The sequence below is a fragment of the Lemur catta genome, chromosome 7, assembly GCF_020740605.2.
Source record: "Lemur catta isolate mLemCat1 chromosome 7, mLemCat1.pri, whole genome shotgun sequence".
Taxonomy (NCBI): domain Eukaryota; kingdom Metazoa; phylum Chordata; class Mammalia; order Primates; family Lemuridae; genus Lemur; species Lemur catta.
In genome coordinates, this window is record NC_059134.1 from 90,940,363 (window position 1) to 90,967,998 (window position 27,636).

Here is a 27,636-nt window from a genome sequence, read left to right on the forward strand (position 1 = left end):
GCGTTGGGGGCGGAGCCGTCCTGTGCGCGGTGACTGGCGGCGGCACTGGCGGCAGCTGGGGGCGTAATAGTGTAGGCTGTGGGCTTGGAGAAGTTCCGAGGCGGCAGTGGCGCCGGGGACGACGACGACAGCGGGAGCGGGCCCCGGGCTTGTCGCTCACCATGCCGACGGTAGAGGAGCTTTACCGCAACTACGGCATCCTAGCCGATGCCACGGAGCAAGTGGGCCAGGTGAGTCCCCGAGCGGCCTGCAGGGCCCGGCGCTCCGCGGCCTCTGGAAAGCGATGCCCGCCGCGGTCCCCGGGCGGGGCGGGGGCTGCTACCTCGCTCTCCCGCGGGCTCCCAGCCACCTCAGGCGATTGCGTCGGGGTGGCCCTTTGGGAGGGTAGGCTCTGGCTTCACCCTGGAGACCGCGGTCCCCCGGCTCCCGGGCTTCCCTGCCTCTCTTCCCTGCCAGCCTTTTCTCACCGTGGCGTTTCCAAACTCAGCCCCTTCAGGTTCACGTTAACTCTTTTCTCGAGCATTACTCTATAGATTGCTCTTAACTTTTTCTCCTCCTTTTTGGTGGGACTTGGTCCTTTGAAGATTAGATTGAGAGTTTTTCTCAAGAGGTCAAGAAATGTCTTTTTGTAGGCAAAAATCTGCTAACTCGTTTACAAAGAGCGCTTAGGAGACAGGTTGGTGAAAAACAGAAGAGGGACCCTTTCGTCCAAACTCTAAAGAGGGCTCACTATTGCATTTACTCAGTACACTTTCTGAGCGCCTGCGGCGCACGAGGGGCTGTGCCGGGCGCTGGAGGTACAGATGGAAAGATCCGTGGTCTCCTGGAATGTACATTTAGTGAGGAAGTCTAGTGATATATAAATAAGAAAGATGGGGGGTCGTGAAGAAAATAGGATAAGGCAGCGCAACAGGGAGTAGGGTGGTGCGGGTAGGTCTAGATTCGTCTGGAAGAGTTCTCTTGCTTTGTTTGCCGCAGACACAGTTTCTCAGCAGTATTGAATTGTCGGTGTGAGCCGTCGGGTATTTGAGGGAGTTTTCAAATATTGGAGTACATTGAACCTGAGGAGTTGATGAGTGGTTCGATGCGTGTTTTCTTGGGTAAAGAACCAGTCCGTCCCAGAGATAATCTCGACCATTGTTTTAGAAATCCCATTTTTCGGTACTTAGAACTTGATGTGATTCTTCTGCTTATGCATCCCTTGGAGTAGAGAGTGGAAGATTCTAGAGCCTAATAACATTAACAAAGCTATGGCAGTACTCCTCCCATCCTCTTTTCTGGATATGTGTGATTCAAATGGAACCCCTCTGAGCTGAACAAAAAATGTTTACATTACATTGCGGCTTTTTTGAAATTTAATTTAGAGTTGTGAACATACCAGTTTCAAGTATCAGATGGTTTTCCTTCCCTGCTTATTTCCATTTAGGTGGGGAATTTCACTATTAATGGGAATTGTATACTGACAGACTGTTTATAGATGTGAATAGGGTCTGTCTTATGTTAGTCGTGAGGGAGGAATTTTCTGTCCATTAAAACAAGATGGGAAATCCTGTTGTCAATCATAGTTTGTTTTTGTTGTTCCCAGAGAGAACTAGTAGTGAAGATATTCTTGATTATTGTATAATTTGTCTGTGACTGAGTTGGGGAAGATCGTAGCACATTGTTCTACCTACATTGGACTTTGTTGGGCATCAGCAGAGGGGATGAGGTGGAAGCTAGAACAGTGATTCTCAATCAGTTCATAGATGATGCTCTCCCAAAGAGATTTATTAGGAATCTTCCAGGGACTCTTTGAAACCATACACATAGTGCTGTCCTGTCCCCCTACTCTCACTTTTTGCTGGAGTGGAAAAAAAGTTTGACATCCACCTATTTAGAGTATGTTATAACAAATGGAAACCGAGCTGGAACTTATATGTAGTACTATTATTAATCATAATTGAGAGTTTCTCACATTTCCCTCTTAATATCACCTTTAGTTATATAAACCAGATTGAAATGAATGTTCTCTCAAAGAGGTCAAAATGTTTTCCTCATGGCAAAAATCTGCTATTAATTTAGGAAGGGTGTTTAAGAGACAAGCTTTTGAAAAATGAAAGAGGTACCCTTTCGTCTAGATTTTAATGAGGGCCCACAATTTATTCAGTACATTTTTGAGCACCAATCATATACCAGGCACTGTGCTAGGCACTGGAATTTAGCACAATTTCGTGTAGATGATGGGTGATCAATGGCTTCTGTAATGACAGCTGTCAAGCAACTTAAGAGAAAAAGATATCTGCATGATGAAATGTAGCAATTTGCTCAGGCTTAAACAGTGAATTCTCGTAGAACTGAAGCTGGACAAACCATAATGCCTACGAATTCTTCTCTATTGTATAATACTTACTCTCTTTTAGAGAAGATTTCTAAAACTGCTCACCAAAAAAGATAGTAGGTTTTAGGATGTTGCTTGTAATCTTAACCAACAAAAGTAAGAGCAACTTAAAGGAGGGGACACCATTTAACTTTTTTTAAAGAAGATAAAACCATGTTCACATTCTTGGTGTAGCAAAGCCTGATTTTCATATTAACTTAAGAGATTTATGATCAAGACTTAAGTTTTCCTGGCAGATACGCTGGCTGGATGCTTCTGAGACCGTATTTGAGTTTGAACTTCTGCCTTTTATTTTGATTTTTAGCCTTTGCCAGAGAGGTGAGTAGCACAGTTGCTCAGATTGCCGTCACTGCAAGCCATCCTATCCAAACTGTTGTCAATACTCCTTTCTGAGTAGTGCCACTAAATAGATTGGATAAACACAAGTCCTTTGAGGTTTTATGAACTAATTTCCCTAAAGCAGATCAGATCCTTCTCTTTTTGAACCCCTTTGGCACTGTGTATTTATTAATAGCATTTCAGATTTGTAGTTTATTTCCTGTGAGGACTTTTCTTACTCGCTTATTAAATTATGAAGTCTTTAAGCATTAAATCTTTTTTTTTTTTGCTTCTCTACTTGCGCTGTACCTTGCCCTTCAGCCTTCAGTAGACATTTCTTTTCTCAAAGTTGAAGAAATAGATACAAAGAAAGAACAGATATAAGTGTTAAAAAAAATTTACAAGGATTATCTTTGATAAATGAAGAAGGGAACTTTTACTTTATACACACACGCAAGCATGTATTTTCTAATAAGCAAACTGCAGGTGATAAATTCTAAGTGAGGCATTATTTAATACTTAAAAACCTTCCTGTTCTTCTGTCATCTTTCCTCTTGTAACTGCCATGTTCCACTTACTTATTTGTCCTACTTTCCCCTACTCTGCCTCTGCTACTTCTTGTTCAGGTCTCTTTCGTCTGCTGTGTGTTCTTATACCTGTCTGATCTCTTTTTCCACTGCACTCTGGGCAGGGTTGCCGACTTGCCATAATAGAGTAAGCTGTGGCCCACCACTATTTTAAATTCTGCTTCAAATTTTTATGAATTTACTTAATTTTAAAATGTAGGTAAATATTACATAGTCAAATCTAAAAGTTCAAAAAGTATATCAGACACCTGTTTAGGGACTATGACAGTTAGGCTGATCTAAGAGTAGATCTATGTAATGCCTAAACTCTGATTTCTCCTGTTCTCTTAATCATTGAGGACACTAGTTCTTCAGGGTGAAAGAGCTCTTCAGGGCTTTACTGACTTTTACTTCATGAAATACTACTCTTCTAGTAGTTTTTTTGGTTTTTGTTTGTTTGTTTTGGTATGATGAAGCTAAAATCACAGATCAGCCAGGTTCATAATCCCTCAAAGTATGTGAAAGTATTAACAACTTACTTTAGTATCAAATGCAAACTAGACTTACTGAGTCTGAGGACATATAGCTTAGGCAGTTTTTTTTTGTATCATGCTTGAGAAATGTGTTTGTTGAAACTACATACTTCCCTAAAATAATACTTTATTTCTTAGAAGTTGCATCCTAGATGCAAACATGGTTTTACATGCTGCATCATTGACCACTTGGGAATATATCTGATGAATGTAGAGCAAATTATACCTGACTTTGTACTTAAAAGAATCTTAAGGATTTCTTTAGAGTTCTGCTTTCAAATTAGATATTAAACACACACCAAAATACACAGTTTTAGAAATACATTTAAAGTGTTTATGATTGAAGTTTCTTGTCAGGATCACAAATTGATGTATCTAACTGAAATATACAACTGTGTTGGAAGTTGAAAAATAATCAGTGCTTTATACTATTTGAAATATTTTAGTTACAATCTTAGCTGTGTCACTAAATCACCGTGATCACTGATTTAATTGGAGTCTTTCAAACTCATGTTCTGAGACCTTAGTTAACCAAGGGGTAGGGGGAAGCTTGTCAGATCTTGGACCATCAAAGGTAAAATTTAAGCCTAAATATAGACTCCACACAGGCATCTAAACTGGGATGCAGCATCCCAAGCGCAACAAGCCCCTTAGAAATTTAAGACCTTTCAACATATTCAAACTAGAAATAATCAAAATTTCTACCGTTGGTAGGCATCAGTTTCATGAAATAGTTTAACATCAATTATGAGTAGACTTCAGCCAATTACCCTTTATATAATGCAAAAATAAGATTAAAATCTTCCTTGCCAGCTCTTTGATTTGTCTTTTCTGCTTTATTCTTTCTTTCAGCATAAAGATGCCTATCAAGTGATACTGGATGGTGTGAAGGGTGGTACTAAGGAGAAAAGATTAGCAGCTCAGTTTATTCCAAAATTCTTTAAGCATTTTCCAGAATTGGCTGATTCTGCTATCAATGCACAGTTAGACCTCTGTGAAGATGAAGATGTATCAGTAAGTTTGTGAATGACACTTTTCAGCAATCTTACAGATGATTTTGTTTGTGGCTGTTATAATTTAAGTAGCAATCATATCAGTGTACAATAAAATACTGTAGTGAGCTCTGGCATGGCACCATACCCAGGCTTAAATCTACATTTGAGAAAATTTATTAGTTCTTTTTACCATCTTTCAATTGTGAAAACTGCATAGAATCCTAAAATACTTTGTTTTGCTTATCCATTATCCACTGTTTAAAACAGGTGGCTCTTATCTTTTTCATAGATTGTTATTGGTTATACATAAGAAATTAGACTGTTTTCAGTTTGTGCTCACTTGAATATTTAAATATTAACAGTGTCACATCCTAAAGTGTAGTTTCAACACCCTTGTATGTTTTGCGTGGCAGAAAAAGAATTGGTCTGTGTAAAAATTGTGTACCAGCTTAAGAAGAAATAGTTTTCCTTGGAACAGAACTAACTGTTAGCATTTCTGGCTGCGGATACAGGTTCCTAAGAATTTTAAATTATTAGCTCCTGGCTTTTCAAATGAAATCAGTGAATCACCAACATTTCATGCAGAATTTGCTGGATGTAAACCCTGTACATTTTTTTATGTTAACTCTAATAAGTCAAGATCAGTATTTGGAATTAATCTCATAGAAGATAGCCACAAATGTTGTATTAAGTACTCAATACTGAATATTCTAAAGTAAACGGTTACTAGCTATGACATTGCCACAGTAGCTATATTGAAGGAATACTGTATTATATGCCCAAAGGTAGCAAAAATCCAATAGTTGTATATAATTAGTATATAAACAGTTCTTTATAATCTCAAATCTGTCTGCTCTGGTCAGATACTGTGTTTAACTTCCCTTTCTACCACATTTTATTTTATTTATTCTGTGAAACTTGAAGATTAAATTGGAGCAGATTTTTTTTTGAATTGCTAGAAATCTCATGTTATATATTTTTGTGATTCATATGTCCCTAATTATGGTTTCTCTGTAGTTTTAGTTTTTTTAAAAAGCTGAGTTTGTTGTTTTAAAGACGATAGTATTTAGTTAATTCTTATTTGAAATCATGCCCAGATTCGACGTCAAGCAATTAAAGAGCTGCCTCAATTTGCCACTGGAGAAAATCTTCCCCGAGTGGCAGATATACTAACCCAACTTCTACAGACAGGTAAGGGACTTTATTATCTTTTTATCTAAATAGAACTTCTCTCTGAAATAGAGACTCTGTTTTTAGCTTTGGGGGAGGGTGCTAAAGGTCCTCCCTCTGATAGTGATTAACCTTCTTTTCATTCAGCAGTTTGAAGCTTAATGACTTCTTTTTTTTTTTTTTACTCCATTCTAGTGGCTGGTGCAGAAGCTTAATGACTTCTAATTGTGTAATAATTCTAGCATTGTTTTGTTTTTAAATGTTTATAAAGCCATGATGACTGGATTCTTTTGGAAATTTTGATGCATTATAATTTTTCCCCCAATTTCTTGTAGTTTCATAATTGTACTAACAACATAAAAGTTTTTCAGGCATGCCAGATTAGGTTGTCTACCCTTATAATAAGAAAGATATATCTTTTTGGTACTTGAGGAAGTGACTTAGTTATAAGTCTCCTGTCAGTGTAATCTTTGAGAAACTATATGAATCTTAAGTTTGAAATTGAAGCAGATGGTATTTTCAATATGTTTTACATTCGTTGTGCTGCTTTTTCTCTATCCAGATGACTCTGCAGAATTTAACCTAGTGAACAATGCCCTGTTAAGTATATTTAAGATGGATGCAAAAGGTAAGGCCAGTTCTTGTTCTGAATTGTGTTTGGTGTCTAGAAAAAATCAGGAAGTTTTATGTTACTAATTAAAGTCTGAGGTTCATCTAGAGATCTATTTCATAAAAATTCTTGATATTCTGAAAAAAGTCTCCTCAGCTCAAGATGTTTGTGAGTAGAAAAACCAGCAGAAATAATTGCAAAAACAGACCAAATTTTTTCATGAGTGATCTGTTGGAAAAACTCCCTTTGCCACTTTAAAGAAATTCTTCCAAAATACCTGCGTTTTATTATTAATAGTGATTTTAAAAAAAGGAAAGTCATGCTCAAGCTGGCTCTGTGTCCATAAACAAAATATGTGATCACTCTTATGGTTTGGGCTGTAGAAATTTCAAACTAACTTTAACCTGTATTGATGCAATTTAGGATGTTTACTAACTTGTTTGAGAAGAAATGCTGTAAATTGAATTAAATTGAAAAACTTCATTATAGAATTGACTTACTACAGACAACTATTTCATTTTGCAGGCACGTTAGGTGGGTTGTTCAGCCAAATACTTCAAGGAGAGGACATTGTTAGAGAAAGAGCAATTAAATTCCTTTCTACAAAACTTAAGACTTTACCGGATGAAGTCTTAACAAAGGAAGTGGAGGAGCTTATACTAACAGAATCCAAAAAGGTAAACGCTTCAATCGTCATTTGGTAGAAAAAGAACATATTTGAAATTGGCAGTATTTATCAAGCAGTGTGTGGCTTGTGTATAAAATGTTATATTCCCTCAGAACCACCATGGAACTTTCAAGTCTTTTTTATATTGTTATTCAGTGCTTCGGTTACTAGTAATGATGAATCAGTGCGTTAATTTCGAGATGTAATCACATTAAAATCCTGTATGGTATTATCCTCAAAATGTGTGCATCCTGCAGGTCTTTGTACAAATCACCTTCTTCGGGAAACTTTCCCTAATTCCTACTCTTTTCCCCCATTTTAGGGTATTCTTTCATAATATTCTTGATTATTTCAAAATGAAATATATTATATTGAAATGGTCTGTTTTTTCATCCTACTCCATGACACTCTATGCTCTTCAAGGGTGAGATCATGCTTATTTGCCTGTTCTTCCAACACCTAGCACAGTTACAGATGTTAAGATTGGCAAGGTGTGCTACAATTAACTTTTCACTCATTTTAAAGTGCCAAAGTTTAGGAATAACTTCCTTTTTTATATGTTCAAGAAGATTCAATGTTTTCTCTGTAATAGCACCATTCACTTGCTTCCTGATAAGATTTTTTCAGTGACAGAGAAAACAACAGCTTTCTACATGGGAATATCAGAATATTTTAGTACTTTTCAAAGCTTTTAAATGTTTGTTCTTTCCATAGTTTTCACTGGGAAGGGCACTGCAGCTCCTCATGTTGCCATGTTGGAAGCCTATCATCTAATTTCTTCTTACCTGCTTATATGGTGGCTAGTGTATCTTGTACTCTGTCAAGGTGGACCAGTTTTTCTGTCCTCATTGTCCTCAGGGACAACTAAGGAATTCAGTTAGCTTGCTTTACCTTATAGCCTCAACTCTGATTGGCTCTTTTCATCAGTATTTCAGAAGCATTAATATCACATTGACTTTAGTAACTGAAATAAATTTGCTATTCTCTTTCCATGTTGCTTTTTCTTTCCTGTTCAAATGATGACGATACTGTTATCCTGACTTATCTCTTTTCTAGGTCCTAGAAGATGTGACTGGTGAAGAATTTGTTCTGTTCATGAAAATACTGTCTGGGTTAAAAAGCTTACAGACAGTGAGTGGAAGACAGCAACTTGTAGAGTTGGTGGCTGAACAGGCCGATCTAGAACAGACCTTCAATCCCTCAGATCCTGACTGTGTGGACAGGCTCTTACAGTGCACTCGGCAGGCAGTACCCCTCTTTTCTGTAAGCTCTTTGTTTTATGTAGTTGGTATTTCGATTATCCTATTAGCTATTTATATTTCTGTAGATACTCACTTTAACATTCTCTTTAAACCTTTCCATAAAAGTATTCTTAACGCAATGAAGTACATACACATTGAATATCCCTTATCTGAAATGTTTGGAACCAGACATGTTTTGGAATTTGGATTTTAGAATATTTGCATAGTGCCAGTTTGAACATCCCTAATCCGAAAATCTGAAATGCTTCAATGAGCATTTCCTTTGAGCATGACCATTGAGCATCATGTCGATACTGAGGAAGTTTTGGATTTTGGAGCATTTTAGATTTTAAAAGTCATGAGATGCCAGGTGTGGTGGCATGCTCCTATAGATAATCCCAGCAACTCAGGAGGCTGAGGCAAGAGGATCACTTGAGCCCAGGAGTTGGAGACCAGCCTGCACAATATAGCAAGACCCAGTCTCAAAAAAGAAAAGTCACAAGAATTTTGCATTCTGTCTCAGGCTTTGTGTTTTCCCTGGCCATGAGTCTTCTGGGATGTGCATAACTTAGTTTGAAAAATACGGTTTAAAGGAACTATCCTTTTTGAGAAATGTGCAGTCTGAAAATCCACCATTAAAATGTCCCCCCAAATTTCATGTGAGAATCAAGAAAGAGTTCAAAGATAGGTTCCAGTGCTCCAGATGACTTTGCAATAATACAGGATATGAGGGGTCTTCAGAAAGTTCATGGAAAATGCACATTATGAAAAAATTATACATGGATTTCAAAATTGCACCAAAATAAACTCATACTAACTTGTTATAACATGTGTGAATAGGATCTAGTTTAAGTCACAAAGAAGGATAAGACATCAATTTGAAAAGAGCCCTATCAGAGCAACATGAATTCTACTAAAACTGAAGCAAGAACAAGCATCAAATTTGTGGTGAAGCTTGGGCTAAAGAATAGTGAATCACTGATGCTTTATGAAAAGCAGGGACAGTGCCCCAAAGAAATCAGCGGTTTACAAATAAATAACTCATTTTAAGAAGGGACGAGACAATGTTGATAATAAAGCCCATAGTAGCAAACCATCCACATCAATTTTCAAGGAAAAAATCTTGCTCATGCCCTAATCAAAGAGGACCAGTGATTAACAGCAGAACCAATAGCCAACACCATAGACATCTCAGTTGGTTCAGCTTACACAGTTCTACTAAAAAATTAAAGTTAAATAAACTTTCTACTCAATGGGTGTCAAAACTGTTGCACCCAGATCAGCTGCAGGGATCAAGATCCTGAAGCATTTCTTCAAAGAATTGCAGGAGATGAAATGTAGCTTAACCAGTAGGATCCTGAAGACAAAGCACAGTCAAAGCAGTGGCTACCAAGAGGTGGAAGTGGTCCAGTCAAAGCAAAACAGGACCAACCAGTCAAGAGCAAAGGTCATGGCAACAGTTTTTGGGATACTCCAGACATTTTGCTAGTTGACTTTCTGGAGGCCCAAAGAATGATAACATCTGCTTATTACGAGAGAGTTTTGAGAAAGCTTTCTCATAAAAATGCCTAGGTAAAAGCTTCACCAGAGATACCTTCTCCACCACAGCAATGTTGTGCTCATTCCTCTCATCAAACAAGGGCAATTTTGTGAGAGCTTCAATGGAAAATTATTAGGCATCCACTTTACAGTCCTGATTTGGCTCCTTCTCACTTGTTTTTGTTTACTAATCTTAAAAAAATCTTTAAGGGGCATCTGGTTTTTTTTTTTTTTTCAGTTAGTAATTTAAAAAAAGGCTACATTGACATGGTTAAATTCCCAGGACCCTCAGTTCTTTAGGAATGGCTAATATCACTTATAGAAGTGTCTCAAACTTGTTGGAGGTAATGTTGAGAAACGTTTGTATTTTTTATTTTTATGTTTTAATTCCATTTTTCCATGAACTTTTTGAAGTCTCCTCACAGATCATCTATTGAGGTTATTTCTGGGATTTGCTGTGTATGTACTATAGTGTATTTTTAGCCATAGTATTGGATGCTGTAATGCTCAGCATTTATTGAATGAATTTCTACTGTAATATTTCAGGGAATATTTCTCTTTTTTAACTAGTTTCTTTCGATTTTTTACAGAAAAATGTCCATTCTACAAGGTTTGTGACTTATTTCTGTGAGCAGGTTCTCCCTAACCTCAGTACCTTGACTACCCCAGTGGAGGGTCTTGATATACAGTTGGAGGTAAGAGAATATTTCTGCTTTAGCACTAAAAAGGTATTCCCACATTTTAACAAAAATGTAAAACACTAACTTAGATCTGATTTCCGAGGGAGTAATTTAACCTGATTCCTCTCTGTATGCCCAGAATCTAGTGTAGAGCTTGATTCTGAAGAGCACTTAATGATTGTTGAATTGGACCGAAATATGGAAATGTATGTGCCATTCCCCTCACAGATTTTCGGAGTAGAGAAGAGTCTCACTATGTACTGACTATGTAGTTTGCTTTGAATGTCCTGGGCTAGCCTCATGAGACTGGGATTGGGTAAAGCAGGGATAAACCTTGAGGATAGTGATAATTACCAACATTTTGAGTGAATATCCAGAGACTAAATTTAATAACAAATGAGTCCCACCTTAACTGTTAGTAAATAATTCTTTGCTATTGAGAGTTCTTCCTAAGTGTTTCTTTATAGTACAAACTAAGTTAGTTAATATAGCTATAATTTTTGCATTGTAATTAGCTGTATCATTAACCTGTAGCATAAAGTGTTATGTATATTCTTCTCCTTACTTCTTATCACAGATACAGTGGGAGTCATGAGATCTGGGTTTTAGGGTATACCCTGACACTCACATAACACTGTGACTTTACCATGTCACATCTCTGACCTTCACTTTCCTCAATGATGAAATATAGAGCTGCATCTCTAAGGGTTTTTTCCAGTTTGAACATGATTCTGTGAAAACGTAATTGAAAATAAGTGAAGTATTAGTTATCTAGAATTATTCTCATTTTATAGCCTTTGCTTATTCAAAAACTAGTGGTAATAACAGTGAATTGTGTGTTTTAGGTATTGAAATTGTTGGCAGAGATGAGTTCATTTTGTGGTGACATGGAGAAGCTAGAAACAAATTTAAGGAAACTATTTGATAAGTTATTGGTAAGAACTTTTTCCTTTCTTTATGGCGTAGGCATGATTAGTATAGATCTCTAAGGTCTAATTTAGCATTAATTTCTAGATTATGAGAACTAGCTTTTGAAATTTCAATTAAACAATAATCCTAGCCAGTGTTGTTTGCTGTTCAGGCCACATATCTACTTTTTTAAAAACTCTGTTTTAATCTTAGCATTTCTTTTGTTGATGCTTTGCATAAAATATAAGATTTATATAGATCTATTATTCCTGTATCAAAATAATTTTATATCTGTAAAAGAAATTAGCTCTAACTCTTCTGATTAGGCCGAAAAGTCTGAAAAATGAAGTTAATATTACAAAAGGTCATTTGCTCCAGATCACTAACTAGGTAGCTGCCAGGTGCTTTAGCATTCAGGAAATAAACTCTACCATTTAAGTTATAATTATGGAGAATATAGGCCATCTGACAAAATCATTATCAGCAACACTGAGTGATTTTCTGTGAGCAATTGTGTAAGTGACACAGTGATAAACGTTAGGCCCTTAGCATTAATTGAGTCTAGTGCTCATGCAGACCTGTAATATCTACTGAGGTGTTATAGCACTGATATCGAAAGCCATTGCAGCACTTTGAATGTAATAAGAGTCAATACTTAAACAGTATGGACAAATGTTCAGAAAAGATTTTTGTAGTTAGCATAGTATTTAAGAGCATCAACTTTTTTATTTTTTTGAGACAGTCTCACTCAGTTGCCCTGTCTAGAGTGCCATACCGCCAGCATAGCTCACAGCAGCCTCAAACTCCTGGGCTCAAGGGATCCTCCTGCCTCAGCCTCCTCAGTAGCTGGGACTACAGGCATGAGCTGCCACACCCAGCTAATTTTTTGTTTCTGTTTTTAGTTGCCAGGCTAATTTTTTCTATTTTTAGTAGAGACGGGATCTTGCTCTTGCACAGGCTGGTCTTGAACTCCTGAGCTCAAGCGATCCTCCCACCTTGGCCTCCCAGAATGCTAGGATTACAGGCATGAGCCACCACGCCCGGCCACAGGAGCATCAACTTTTGATGCCAAGCCTAGATTGAATCCTGACTCCTCTGCTTATTAACTTTGTCACCATAGGAAAGTTATGTAAGCTCTCAGAACTTCAGTTCCTTCATCTGCAAAAGTGCTTAATGAATGTTAGCTACTTTGATTTTCATTATTAGTAGTAACAACTGTAACATAGGTTAATATTGATAGTTGGCAGACTAGAGCATTGATCCAGTAAGTAAAAGAGAAATCTTATTTAAGGTGTCTGTTTTTGGTATAATAGTTTTGAAATGCTGCATGTCTTAAAAGCATGTCCTACAATTATTTGATTATCTTGGTGTAGCAGATTGCAAACATCTCTGTATTTTCATCTCTTAGGAATATATGCCCCTCCCTCCAGAAGAAGCAGAAAATGGCGAGAATGCTGGTAATGAAGAACCCAAGCTACAGTTCAGTTATGTGGAATGTTTGTTGTACAGCTTTCACCAGTTGGGCCGAAAACTTCCAGATTTCTTAACAGCCAAACTGAATGCAGAAAAGCTCAAAGATTTCAAAATCAGGTGATATATTGAGGTGGTTCAATCCTTGACAAAGGTGATAGCTATCTTGAAGCTCCCTGAGTTTTGTTTTTGCTGGATAAGCACATTCTCCCCACCCTGCCTTACCCAAGTGGAACAAAATGGAGGGTCCAGAAAACAGGCATGTGTATAAACCTGTGACAGAAATGGCATAACAAATCAATGCAGGGAGGTGAACTTTTTAAAAAGTGGACTCTGACGACTCCTACTTGCTTAATGATCTTGGACAGATTCCCTAACCTCTCATAACTCCCCACATTTTTCTCAGCTGTTAATTTAAATGATAATAGTGCCTACCTCATAGAGTTGCGGGAATTTAAGGAGACAATGAATATAAAGCTTTTAGCACAGTGCCTGGCAAATAGTGGGTACTCTAAACTGTAGCTGCTATTGTTAGTAATACCTTACAGTGTTACTAGAGGAGCAGCACCGGAGAAATCAATAGAAGTTGTTTTGTATTGATTGTTCCATTAACAAATTCACATCTTAAATGCTTGAGCCATTGTGTTACTGTCCTCCGCTGTGTGATAAGGCAGAGGTTTAACACTTGATGAAGCACAGTCAACTTAGGAATTACTCTTTAATTTATTGGTCATGTACCTGTATCTGCACTTAGTGTTGTTTTGCTATAGTAGAAGATTGAGTTTAAAAATAAAATTGAAATGATGAATTGGCTAATTAACAAATAACTTCTTCATTTAGGCTGCAGTACTTTGCACGGGGTTTGCAAGTTTATATTAGACAACTTCGCTTGGCTCTCCAGGGTAAAACGGGCGAGGCCTTAAAAACAGAAGAGGTAAGAGTACTGGCTCACATCTCATAAATTGCCAACTCCATACCAAACTATATAGATTTATGTTGGGATTTTTTTAGTTTTCCCTGATCTCACCTAATTTAATCAGTCCTCATTCCAGTCCTAATGAAATATTTTAGATTTTCATTATGTCTTCCTGTAACTTAAAGTGATTTCTTTTAAAACAATTCCTATGTACATATGGCCTATCCCCTACTCATTTTTCAGATAAATTGTAGATAACATTTTAATTTTCTAACCTATTAAGGAAACATAAAGATTATTTGCTTTCTTTGCCATCTCTAGAGTTGTTTAGAGTCCAGAAATAGGAATAAGTTTTCTCTATAGTTTTAAACCAAGGAATTTACTAACTATAGAAGTGATTCTGAAAGAGAAGTGTAATTACTCTAGTTCTATGTCGGAATGGAGTGTGCATCATAGAAGTTATGGCATTTTAATTTAATTTTGTTTTCCCTTTGCAGAACAAGATTAAAGTTGTTGCATTAAAAATAACAAATAATATCAATGTTTTAATCAAGGTAAGTTTTCCTTTCTTACCTAACCCAACCAGCTAGCTAAAAAGTCAGCGCAAGAGATTTTCCATGTGTTTTTAGGTCTGTAATGGTACTGTTTAAGGGTAGATGCTATTTCATTTCCAACATTTGGCCTTTGAAAGCTTTATACTTTTTATAATACCAGGTGACATTTCTGCAGCTATCATAAAATTATACACTGTTTATTTAAAAGTTTTGCAGAAGATACTGCACACAAAGGGTGGCATGCAAATTTCCTATGACCCAAAGCGTTGAAGCAGATTTAGACTCAAAATTTTTGGTAACTTAAGTTCTGAGAGTCTTAATGCTTTTGGGTCCTTTTGAATAGCCAGAAAACTCTGCTTCACTTACTCTAAGAATGGACATGTCCTATGTAGCACATGAAATGTTTTCCCATGGTCTTTTCTGTAAACTTGTCTATATGATGAACTGAGAGCTTTCTGTACTGTTGCCTAGGGGTATAACTTACCATTAAGCCATAAATACTCTTCAGTTCTGTTTACCCTTCCCAAGTAACTGCTAACCTAAACAAAAAACTATTAACTTGGGAGAACAAAAACAGAATCACAAAGTAGCCATCACTTGTTACTACAGCTTCACAGTATTATGGCCAAGTAGGAGAAAGAAATGGTATTTAACACCTAGAGTGCAAAGCCTGACAGTAACAAAATTGGGACTAGTTTGCCTCAAAGCTAATCTGGTGAAAATTCTATGGAATAGTTAGCGTTGACGCAGGAACAACACGGGGGTTGGGGTGCTAACCCCCCCACCCTCCTGTGCAGTCAAAAATCCACATATAACTTGACTCTCCCAAAACTACTGATAGCCCACTGTTGACTGGAAGCTTTACCAATAACATAATCAATTAACACATATTTTACATATGTATTAAATACTATATTACAATAAAGTGAGCTAGAGAAAAAATGTTATTAAAAAAATCATGAAGAAGAGAAAACATATTTACTATTTAGTAAGTGGAAGTGGATCATCTTAAAGATCTTCATCCTCAATATCTTCATGTTGAATAGAGTAAGGAGGAGGAAGGCTGGGTCTTGCCCTCTTGATTGGCAGAGGAAGTGGAAGGGGAGGCAGGAGAGGCAGACACACTCAGTATAAATTGTGTTGAAAAAAATTCCACTGTGAGTTGGCCTACACAGTTCAAACTGGTGTTGGTCAAAGGCCATCTGTCCTTTTTATCAGAAGAGAGGGAACCTTTTCAGAGAAAGCAACAATGAGTTAGACATCGAGAAATGAATATCATATTGCTAAGTAGAAAAGTAAAAAGGCATTAAAAACAGAAGAGGTGAGACTACTGACTCATATCTCCCATGGAAATTTTTATAATAGCCACCATTTATTACAAATCTAAAATATAAATAATGGTTTCACATAGTAAATTCATATATTAAAATGTGAGATTTGACTTGATTTGAACTGGTGGTAAAAGTCTATGTGTTTAAGATTTAATATAGTGTTAAGAACTTTTTAAACATAACAAATACTATCACTTAATGCATGTAGATGAGAAAGTCTTCTATTCAGGAAACTATAAGCAATCTAAAGATGACTGTAGTAAAGAAGGTACATGGGAAAGAAGACAGGTTCACTTATGTTTACTGGTTTATTATAAAGGCTATTTGAAAGGATACAAATTAACAGCCAGATGAAGAGATACACAGGGCAAGGTATGGAAGGGTTCTGGGCGCAGAAACTTCCATCCCCAAGGATTTAGTGTGCACCACCTTCCTAGAAGCCCCCTCTGTCAGTCCTTTTGGTGTTTTGGGGAGGCCTCATTATGTAGGCATGATTGATTAAATCATTGGCCATTGGTGATGGCTCTACTTTCAGCCCCTCTCCCCTCCTTGGAGGTGGGATGTGGAGATGTGTGTCCCAACCCCCTGAGCACATGGCTGTCTCCCCTGGCAACCAGTCCCCTGACCCCATCCTGTTTTATCTAGGGGCTTTTCAAAATTCATCTTATTAACATAAACTCAGATGTGGTTGAAAGGTGCTTGTTGTAAATAAAAGTATCTCACCTTTATTGCTCTGGAGTCATTTCAGGAACAACGGACAAAAGGCCAGATATTGGTGCAGTCACTTAGGAAATTACAAGAGTTATGGGAGTTGTGAACCAGGAAGCATGGATGAAAAAACCAAAATACAGTCAATACAGTCCTCCCTCTATATTCGTGGGGAATTGGCTCTAGGAACCCTCAGATACAAAATGGCATAGTATTTGCATATATGCACACATCTTCCCCTATACTTTATATCATCTCTAGATTACTAATAATACCTAATATAATGCCTACATGTGACTATATTCTCAAATTTTGCTTTTTAGAACTTTGTGCAGTTTTTTTGCCCCAACCAATCCGTGGTTGGTTGAATGTATGGATGCAGAACCCATAGATACAGAGGGTTAACTGTATACATATGATAATGTCACAAGTGCCTTACCAGGAAATCCTGAAATATTTTTTAAATTGAGTAGGAGTATGTGACATGATCAGCTATTTGTTTTAAAAAGCTCACAAGAAAAACTGATGTGCTTGGGTTCATCCTTGGCATTTTTCAAAACCTTTACCTACCTAGTTTCTACCTAGGCAGACTCATTTAATTCTACAACTTACCTTCACTTCTATTTTAATGAATCTCCAAACTACCCCGATTTTCTCTTGTCCCCTAAGATTTAACATGTTTAAAATTGAAGCCTTACCCTTTCTTCTTCATGTTAATATTAATTTCATTATGCTGAATATGATACCTTTTTCAGTTAATAATATTATCATATGCTAAATCACTCCCACCAGAAACTTCAAGCATTTTTTATTCAAAGCATGGTACAATGGCCAGTTCCCTGCATTTTTTGGTACTCTGGACTTAAGTTTTATATAATAAGAGGTGATTTTTTATTAATATACTCATTTTAACTGGAAAAAAGTTTACTTTATCACATTTTACCTATATATAAAAATTAGGGGCTGGGCGTGGTGGCTCACGCCTGTAATCCTAGCTCTCTGGGAGGCCAAGGCGGGTGGATCATTTGAGCTCAGGAGTTTGAGACCAGCCTGAGCAAGAGCGAGACCCCGTCTCTACTAAAAATAGAAAGAAACTAACTGGACAACTAAAAATATATATATATAAAAAATTAGCTGGGCATGGTGGCGCATGCCTGTAGTCCCAGCTACTTGGGAGGCTGAGGCAGTAGGATTGCTTGAGCCCAGAAGTTTGAGGTTGCTATGAGCTAGGCTGACGCCATGGCACTCTAGCCCGGGCAATAGAGTGAGACTCTGTCTCAACAAAAAATAAAAATAAAAAAATAAAAATTAGGGTAAAGCTGGTAAGAAATGTTACTAAGAATGAATGTGTTTAGTAATTCATTCATTGTTTTGTAGATACTATGAGGTTAGACTATTTCAGTTCCAGATTATTTTAACATTTAAATTCAAGAAACGTTTGCATTCCTACCACATATCGATAACTTGGTATTTAAATCTTATAAGTTTCTCCCTTATTGATAGTTTATAGATATTTGAAGTGGGAAAAACCTTATTAGCCAGGGCTTTAGTTTCATTCTAATTTCGAACCACTTAAAAATTTGTCAAAGCAGATGAAGACTGCACCGTTGTATTTTCCCTAAAGCACCTCAGTGACTGCATCTGTGCAAAAGAAAATACTTATTTGTTGGCTTCGTTTATGAAAGTTGATAAATATTGATATTTTTATCCTGAAACTTATAATGGCATTTAGAAAAGAATTAGCTGCTGTTAAAGTGATATGTACAAAATTATATTATTGAGGTAATAAGTGACTTGTAAACAAAATTATTTCTGTTTAATTTCCTGTTGCAATTTTATGTAGGTCCTTATTTTAGTCACCAGTACAAGAGCAAGAAGTAAATTAAAGCCATCCCTCCTAAATGTACTCTTTAAGCTATATCTCCCTGTTTCCTACCTTCATTACCATTCCCTGCCACCAACAGATACTTCAGAAATCTTGCCAAATTTTGTCTTTCCAGGATCTCTTCCACATTCCTCCTTCTTATAAGAGCACAGTAACATTATCCTGGAAACCTGTACAGAAGGTTGAGATGGGGTAAGAAATATATTTAAAGGGGATTTGAGTGTTACCAAAATCAGAATTCAGTTGCATTTACTGTACAAAATGGTGCATTGTTAATCGATTCATAATAACATTAAAATATGACTGTTAGAAGCATGACTTAAGATACAAAATCTAATTCTCATATTTGTGAAATAAACTGGTAGAATACAACCCTAGAATATTCAGACTTGTTTGTATTCTTGTAGCATAACTAGAATTTTCTGACAAGTTTTATAAAAGGAGTCATTTAAATGTAAGCCTATGAAGCTACATATTTCAGATTATTTTAAAGCCTTGTAAATGTGTTCTGACAATGTCTGCATAACCAAGCTATGGTTAATTTGCTGACATTGAACATTATTTCCTTTTTTCTGATGTGACTATCCTCTTTAGAATGTCTTTCCTGATATATTGATAGCTTCTGGCATAATAGAATATTTTTTTAATTGCTCTTCATCCTACCATTATAGGCAAAAGAGAGCCACTGAAGATACAACTTCAGGTTCACCTCCCAAGAAATCTCCAGCAGGACCAAAAAGGGATGCCAGGCAGATTTATAATCCTCCCAGTGGGAAATATAGCAGCAATTTGAGCAACTTTAATTATGGTGAGCGTTTCCGTTTGGGTATAAGCAATATGAGAGATTAGACAGAAATTGTACTGTACTTGATTTTAATTATTAATTTTATATGGTATCATAGCTCTGTTAGATGACTTTTCCAAGTTAATTTGAGGAACCAAGGCTGTTGGGGAAACAACTTATCCCATCCATTCCTCTCCAACTCACCCTGTGGGTTCACTGAATCGAACATGCAACAATAAGCACTTAAGAAAGAAAAATATGCCTCTTCCATTTAGAGCAACCAACAGAAATAAAGGAAGTTGCCATGAACCATGCATTCCTTGTTTTCCCAATTCTAGCTTCAAGGCAAGACATTCACTGCATTCTCTCAGGGATGGGTATAGCTTCTGGCAGATGTTGGTATTAATGATCTTTCTTGGACCTTGTCAGCCTGCTGGTTGTCTTCCCATCTTCTCTAGCTAGTTGAAAAGAAGTCACAGAAGTGTAGTAAGATGTTCAAGTATGATCTGGCAAGGAAGATGTGTTCTGTTGCAGTGTCCTTCCCCTCAGAGTTCAGCCCTCATATAATGCCTCCTACTCCCTTTTAGCCATTAGCACGTTTTATACCAGTCCGTTCTCTCCCGGGCCTACTGAATCAGAAGTGAAGTTTATCTCTCATTTGGTTTTTTTCTCATGTATCCTTTTTAAAAAGAATGGACAGAAATATCAGCTCAACTACTTAACCTGCTTAGGAAAACAAAGTTTAATAATACTAGCTACCAAACATGCTTGTTGTTGGTCTTGATTACCAGTCAGAATTAATTTTGCAATATTTATTTTTAAAATAAATTCTACAACTTACTTTAAAACAGTACATCATTCTGAACTATATACTCAGCATAATTGTTTCCAATGAGAGATAATTGTGATATTAAGTAAATTCATCATACAATTGCTGATTCCTCTAATATCTGAGTAAACAGTTTATAGAAAGCAAATTTGAGACTGAAATAAACCTTTTTACTCCAGTCAGACTCTTTTGAGACAACTTTAGTGTAGGAGGATCATTGTACTCTTTCATATAACAGTATGTAGATGTGCATCTCTGCCTCTTATATGAAAAATGAGTGTAACACAGAGCTCTAACAAGCTTCAAATAAGAATATTTGTGAAAGCATTTTGTAAATGGAAAGGATTCCATGTTACTTGGTACCACCACATATAGTCCTCTGTCACTTATATGATTTAATGTGGTATCTAACAGTACCATTCTTAAATCAACAGTTATCTCAGATACTGGGAAAGTGTGGCTTAAATGAAAGTAATCAAGAGCTGTAGCAGTACAGAAGAGAATTGTATTCCTTTTCTCTTGGGCAAGTCAGTTACTCTGAGTTTGCCTGAGAATTCTGTCCTCTGACACACTCATTGTCTGCCTGATAGTGAGAATTAGGTGATATATAATACATGTGGAAAAGAAATGTGAAAACTGTAACACTTTAGATTGTGTGTGACTTAAAAAAGAAAATTATCAATATGAAAAAATAAGCAATGTTTTACTCAAGACAAAATTCCAGGAGTCACAACTTCAGCTGTTCCCAGTCTTCAGAGTAATAGAAGGGAAAGCAAACTAAACTCTGATTGTTATTGGAAAGCAGGAACAAATTTCTGCTAGTATTTTATGTCTAGGAGTTTAATGTGATCAGGCTATAGGTAGTCTCACAGTAAGATTTGAAGAGTTTTCTTGACTTTATTTTACCCACTCAGTTGAAAATAGTTGTAGTATCTGAGTTTATTGCTTTACTAACCAATGTTTCTGTTTTTTTGCTTTACAAATATGGTATTGGCTGTCACAAATTAGTTCAACTTCCTGGTGCATTTTCAAATTATTTGTAAACATAATTCCCATAATAAGTTTTCTTTCCTGCACACAAAGTTCCCCAGTGACCTAGAAGTACTAAACAATCTAAAATTTGTGACTTGTATCCTTTACATTTTACCTTTTTAAGAGTATAAAATTAATCCTTAAAGTATAATTTTAACTGAGAGCAGTGGTTTTTTAAAAAGTTAATAATGTAAGCCGGAAGCTATTGAAAAGATCATGAAAATACAGAATGGTACTTTAGGATATAGTTCTTCAAAATAAAGAAAACTTGGTGAATCCCTATATTGTAGAAATGGCTGTAACAGAAATGAAAAAAGAATTAGCCAATATAGAAAAGATAATCACATCAAACAATACCTTCATACAGTATATTTGATACGCTCATTAAATGTAGCCAAACATTTAATTCACATTAAATAGAAAAAAAAAATTGAAAGAGCAGATTTTAGTAGTCTCTTAGCTTATAGCTAATAATGATATCTATGAAGGTATTAACTTGTTACATGTGTTGGTGTGAATAATGAGTATGGTGGGGGAAAATGTGTAGACATCTGCGTAGGTGGGTTTGAGTCTGAATAGTCAAAAGGCCCACTTAAAGGTTACTACACTCCCTGAATGCATCCGTATTCACTGCATCTGTCACTGGGAGTATCTTGCCTTCAGAGAGAACACCTCTGATTTTCTGAATGTGTTCACTAGGGTAATACATATCATACTTTCATTTTAAAATGGTTTGCATACCAATCAGCTTATAAGAGTGTGTCGTGGTATAAGAGGTGACTTTGAATCAGATCATATTCTATTACACAGATAAATGTTGGCTAAACTGAGGAAAGGTCTAGTTAGTTTTCTAACTCAGAACTGAGTTACTTTTCCTTTTGGGGAAAAGACATCAAAACATCACCCTAATAACCCATAATGGCAAAAAAACGGATTGCAAAACTGACTTTAAAGGTATATTTTTCAAGCCTCAAGAGTATGGATCAAAAACATCAAAATCAACGTCTTTTTATTGCTGCTAACAAGATGGCTGCAATGAGGAAGTTTGAAAGTTCAATAAAGAGATTTGATCTAATTTACATATGATGAAAAGTCTAGCCTTGCTGATAACTTCAATCAGTTTTCTTCACTGGAAAGACTCCTTTGAGGAATATTTCTCTAGGCTATAAAAGTGACTGATTAATGGATCAAAGACTCTCCTTTTATACTGTGTGACACAGATGACTTGATTTTTCAGCAAAAGATAGGCTTAATTTACACCAGAGTAACCGAGACACACACACACACACACACACACACACACACACACACACACAACACCTTTTTTGGCAGCACTCAGGAAAGCTCACATAACAAAGCAGTGAAAAAGATGTCAATATTTAGGTCTACATTTATGTGAGTCCAGGTGCTTGAAATATTGTGATCAAAACAAAAGAAATTGCCTGTTGATTCAAAAGGGATTTTTTCTGTCTAGCCTAATTTTTTTAAATTGATCATTGATAGTTTAAGATACTTCTCATGTGTGGCACTAACTTTGGAAGACCAGTCTCTTTTTTGTTAATTCTGTATTAAGTATGGAAATTTTTATAATTTCATTATCTTTGGTAGTGATGGGCACCAAAGTAAAGAACCTAGTAAGTGTAGTTATCATAACATTGTCACCTTGAAACAGATTTGTTAATGGGATACATTTAATTGAGTACCTGCTATGAATGTATCTGGCTCCTTGCCATATATGGTTCAGTGTATATGTTGCCGTGCTTTTATGTACAGAATGAATTTGCAGACAGACTAGATTAGTTCTGCTTTTGTAGGGCCTACTGCTACAGAGTTACAAGCTACATTTTTTCTGTGTCTGCTGTACTCTGAAGTCATAATCAAGACCTAAACCCTTGTTCGCTTTTTCGTAGAGCAGAGAGGAGCCTTCAGGGGAAGTAGAGGTGCCCGAGGTTGGGGCGCACGAGGAAATCGTAGTCGGGGAAGACTCTACTGAATAAGACATCACACTCTTCAGCGTTGTCATGAGCTTAATATACTTAAATACTACTACTCATTGATTGGATTGCCGGGGATGTCCCTTTACACGGACTGCTGCCTTCAGCTAAAAACTTAATGTTCTTTATACCTTTGTATGTATGATCTACTTTTGTAACAGACCATGGTGTGTCCAAGGTAAACCACAGCGATATTTTTGGATGCTTGTTTTTGCAATATCATCATCATTCAGACTTCCTATTGTGAATCTTTTACTTTTAAACATCTTGATAGTTTGTTATTGAGAGATGTTCAAGTTTAAAATGTAATGAAATTCAGTCTAGTTCTGATAACTGATAAAGATCATCAGTTTTGAAAGGTTACTGATTTTCCTTTCGCATCTCTTAGTTTTTGCCCAATATATGGAGAAGAGTAACAGTCAATCTTAACCTTTTGTTTTCATTGTTTTTTAATAAAGCTGCTAGGCAATGGTGCAGCATTCCCATCTACCTAGTATCATAAAAGCTAAACACTTACCATCTTTCTTAAAATGTAGATGTGACATTACATTTTTAGGAGGAAGTAAGTTGCTTTGCACTGCTTACTTAACTCTTTTCCATATATTGTGATACAAACTTTTGAATATGGGATCTTACTATTTGAATAGAAATGTGTATGTATAATATACATACATAGGCATATATGTGTGTGTATGTATATATATGTGCATGCTGTGAAACTTGACTACACAACATAAATCATTTTTCAAAATTCCAGGAACGGGTAGCCTTTGACACAGTGATTATCCTTTTGAGGCTGAATCCATTACTGACTTCTTATCTAGGTTTTTATTCCCAGTAGTGCGGGATTTTGAGTCAGTTGCACTTACATGATTATTGTTATTTAAAAGGAAAAATAAACAAAGGCTGCATTTTCAAAGATAAATTTGGAGATTGCTATTGGTGAAATATAGCCAAAATATTGAATCTAGTGTACACTTAGGTTTCTACAGGATGAAATAGTATAATTTAGAATTTGGAGAGTTAATAACCAGGGCTGTCCAGGAAAAGTGACTTGATAACATGGCACCAATAAGTAAGGGATGCTCCTCTTGGTTTGCTTTTGCCACTTTCAAGATTTTAACTTCTCAGGTTATTAATCAAAATTATTGTATGTTAGCCAATAGAATCTTTAGGTTAAAACAACAGACGGGGGGTTTGTGGAGTGTTTAATGTCATGGGCATTTTTAGTAGCATAGACCCTTTGCTCTGCATTTGAATGTTTCATATATCTTTGTTCCACAGTTAATCTTCCCTTCCCTAAGTTTGCTATTCAAAGCAAATGCCTGAATGACATTTCTAGTAGTTTGATGTATTTTTTGAGGAATAGTTTGTGATTCCAATGCAGGTGTCTTTGTTACCGTTACCTCTACACTGGGGGAAAAGCAAAACCCCTTTGTTAATTACTTCATGTTTATGAGGAAAATATTTCTACAAGTCTAGAATGACACAAGTGAGCAAAAAAAGTTGGTCAGCTTGACTAATGGAGTGGTGGCAATAATCTCTAACATTCCAAAAGACTATGAGCTGAACCTAAACTCCCTTGGAATCTGAACAGACATAGGAACATGGAATTGCCATTTGAAAACTGTGACCAGCTAGTCTGGACCTCAGAGATAGATCAGCCAGTGGCGAAAGCCATTTCAAGTACAGAAACTACATTGGGGCTACAGCTATATAAATTTCAACATTAAATGTTATTTTTCCATTTTCTTTTTATATTTGTAAACTCAGAGCTAAGCAGAAGTGACTTTACTTTCTCTAGTTTGATACTAAGTTGTGTTCCTTCACCTCACTCTTCCCTTTCCTAAGGCAATAGTTCAAAGTTAGGTTATTTTTGCTTACGAAATTTGAATGGAAACCTTCATGCCATGGATTTTTTTCTTTTGCAAGACACCTGTTTATCACTTTGTTTAAATGTAAATGTTTCCTTATGCTTTTGAAATAAATTTCCTTTTGTAATTTTGGTTTGTGTCTTGATGTGTCATAATTGTTGTAACTTCAGATCCTTGGATATTCATTGACATTTATTGATTGCTTCTCGTGCCAATGAGACCATGAAAATATAAAGATGGACAAGACAGTGCTCACTCTGCCTTCAAGGAGTTCAGTCTTGATATAATCTTGCAAATAATCTTTAATGTTCATCCTTTACAATTCTTATTTGGATTTATTTTTAGGCACTAATACAGTCTTCTGGAGAAAGGATTTGGTTCTTTTTATCAAAGCAGAACATCAGATACTTGACAAATCATCATGAAACAAATTATTTCCATCCTTGAGTAGTATGAAAAGCAAGTTGGAACTTCTTAGTTTAACTACCAGCCTTTATCAAAGTCTTCCTGAAGTAGCACCAAGGATGCTTTAGGAGTATTTGAAAGCCACGGTTTAAGTGGATCAGGACAAGATAACTAAATTTCCTTGGTTATCACATATGGCTTTAAATACCATCTGTATGCTGAGGACTGCCAAATTTATATCTCCATTATTTCTTGCCTGGAATTTCACAATAACCTCCTAATTGATCTCCCTGTTATTATAATTAACTCTCCACAATCTGTTCTAAACACAACAGCAAAGAGACATCCACTCTTCTACTTGAAGTCCAATAGTTCCCTGTTTCAAAATAGAACTCAAAACATTACTATGGCTTTCAATTTCTGACCTCAGCTGTTATTCTTCCCCTTTATCACTTAGTCCCAGCTAGTTGGCTCCATGCAGGGCAGGCAAAGACAATCCTGCCTTAGAGCCTTTGCACTAGCTGTTCCTCTAGTCATTCTTCCTTATATCCATATATCTGATTCCATCTCTTGCAAATCCTCCAAAATAACCTCAAAAAATCCTGTTTAACATTGCAATGCCCCTTTCTATCCCATCATGACTCCAGATCCCACTTACTGTATGTTCTCTGTAGTATTTACCAACTTCTATGTTGTCTCCCTCTGCTAAAATATAATGTGGCTAAAATGCCCCAAGGTAAGGATTTTTGCATTTTGTTCACTGGTAATCCCAAGGATTTAGAACAGTACTTTGTATAATACACAGTCAAGCTTTCAACACCTAATAGTCGAAAGCACTGTTTTATATCTAGGGATAGGCCAGGTGCGGTGGCTCATGCCTGTAATCCCAGCACTCTGGGAGGCCAAGGCAGGAGGATCACTTGAGGTCAGGAATTTGAGGTTGCTATGAGCTAGGCTGACGCCATGGCACTCTAGCCTGGGCAAGAGTGAGACTCTGTCTCAAAAATAATAATAATAAACCTAGGGGACATAGTGGTAAACAATACAGGCTGTCATGGAATTTACATTCTATCATGCAAAGCCTGACAAACCTGTACTGCTGAAGCATTCTGATGTATGAGAGAGCTAGCGTATAAAGAATGGTCAGAAAAAGCATCTGAGGAATTAATTTGAGCTGAGACCTGGATGATGATGTATCAAGCCAGCATAGTGAAGATCTCAAGGAAAAGCATTTGAGATCAAGTCAACAAAACCTGCAGGACACTTGGCTCTTAAGAATGTGCCAGGTTGTGCTAGGGAATGGGCTATCTCTGAGCTGTTAGATTTCTAATCTTGACCTCAGACTCCTAAATTCCTTCTGTACTACAACAGTGGACTGCTTTCAGTAACTCAATGCCATGCACTTTTATTGATAACATCAATAAAAGATTGATGTTATCCTATAATTACTAAAGACATTTAATCAGTAAATATCAATCTTTCAGAAAAAAATCACTAACCAGGTTATTTTAAATAAGTTTTAATAATCATAAATAGAACAGATAAATCTAATCTTATACAAACACTTCCAGAGAATAAAACAAGAGAATGTTCCTGGCATCATTTTATCAGGATAATACAATCTTGATACCAAAACCAGATAAAGGCGTTAAGAATAAATATTGGAGTATTTTTCTTCTGGAAATCATTGTTCCCTGATCCTATATATTTCTCTGGCTGATCATCCTTCAGATCAGACTGTATTTTACTCATCCTGAAAAGGCTTTCCTCTCAAGCTATGTGGTGGGTAGAAAACAGCAGGTGAAATTTCATTCTAATAATTGAGTGATGGAAACTAAAGCTTAAACTAACACAAAATGTACCAATAATAATGAAAAAAAAAAAAACCTAAGAAATTGTAGCTTTATTCCTAGAAGTTGTAAGTTTATTCCCTAAAACCATAAACAAAATCCAGTAAAACTCTGGTCATCATAAAGAGTTGATATTAGAAATAAGATCTGAGACAAAGCCTACATAGAATACAATACTACATACAGTACCAGTTTGTATTGCTCAAAAAATATATAAGTAAAAAAGGAACAGAGGGGCAAATAAAAGATAAGGGAATGGTATTCCTGTTAGGAAAAACTAAAATTTAGCACACTATAAAGTGATGGATAAGAAAAATACACATTCATGAAAGGTTTAAATAGAATGAACTTGATTTTAATCATAAAATCAGGATATTGAAATGGGTCTTTATGAGAGAA

The 27,636-nt window shown here is 36.3% G+C and overlaps 1 protein-coding gene across 2 annotated transcripts; it reads left to right on the forward strand.

Annotated features, from left to right (window-relative positions):
* API5 (apoptosis inhibitor 5) lies at positions 1 to 25,113 on the forward strand. Of its 2 annotated transcripts, none has more exons than XM_045557846.1 (14): positions 1 to 230; positions 4,647 to 4,808; positions 5,887 to 5,980; positions 6,522 to 6,587; positions 7,095 to 7,246; positions 8,293 to 8,499; positions 10,607 to 10,711; positions 11,542 to 11,631; positions 13,014 to 13,195; positions 13,916 to 14,009; positions 14,489 to 14,545; positions 18,585 to 18,661; positions 19,141 to 19,277; positions 23,025 to 25,113. In XM_045557846.1, the coding sequence occupies exons 1-14, from the start codon at positions 162 to 164 to the stop codon at positions 23,105 to 23,107; spliced, it is 1,575 nt and encodes a 524-aa protein (XP_045413802.1). In that variant the 5' UTR covers positions 1 to 161; the 3' UTR covers positions 23,108 to 25,113. The 2 variants fall into 2 exon arrangements, with proteins under 2 accessions (XP_045413802.1, XP_045413803.1); XM_045557847.1 differs by having other exon boundaries at positions 3 to 230; positions 23,030 to 25,113.
* The last annotated feature ends 2,523 nt before the right edge of the window (positions 25,114 to 27,636 follow it).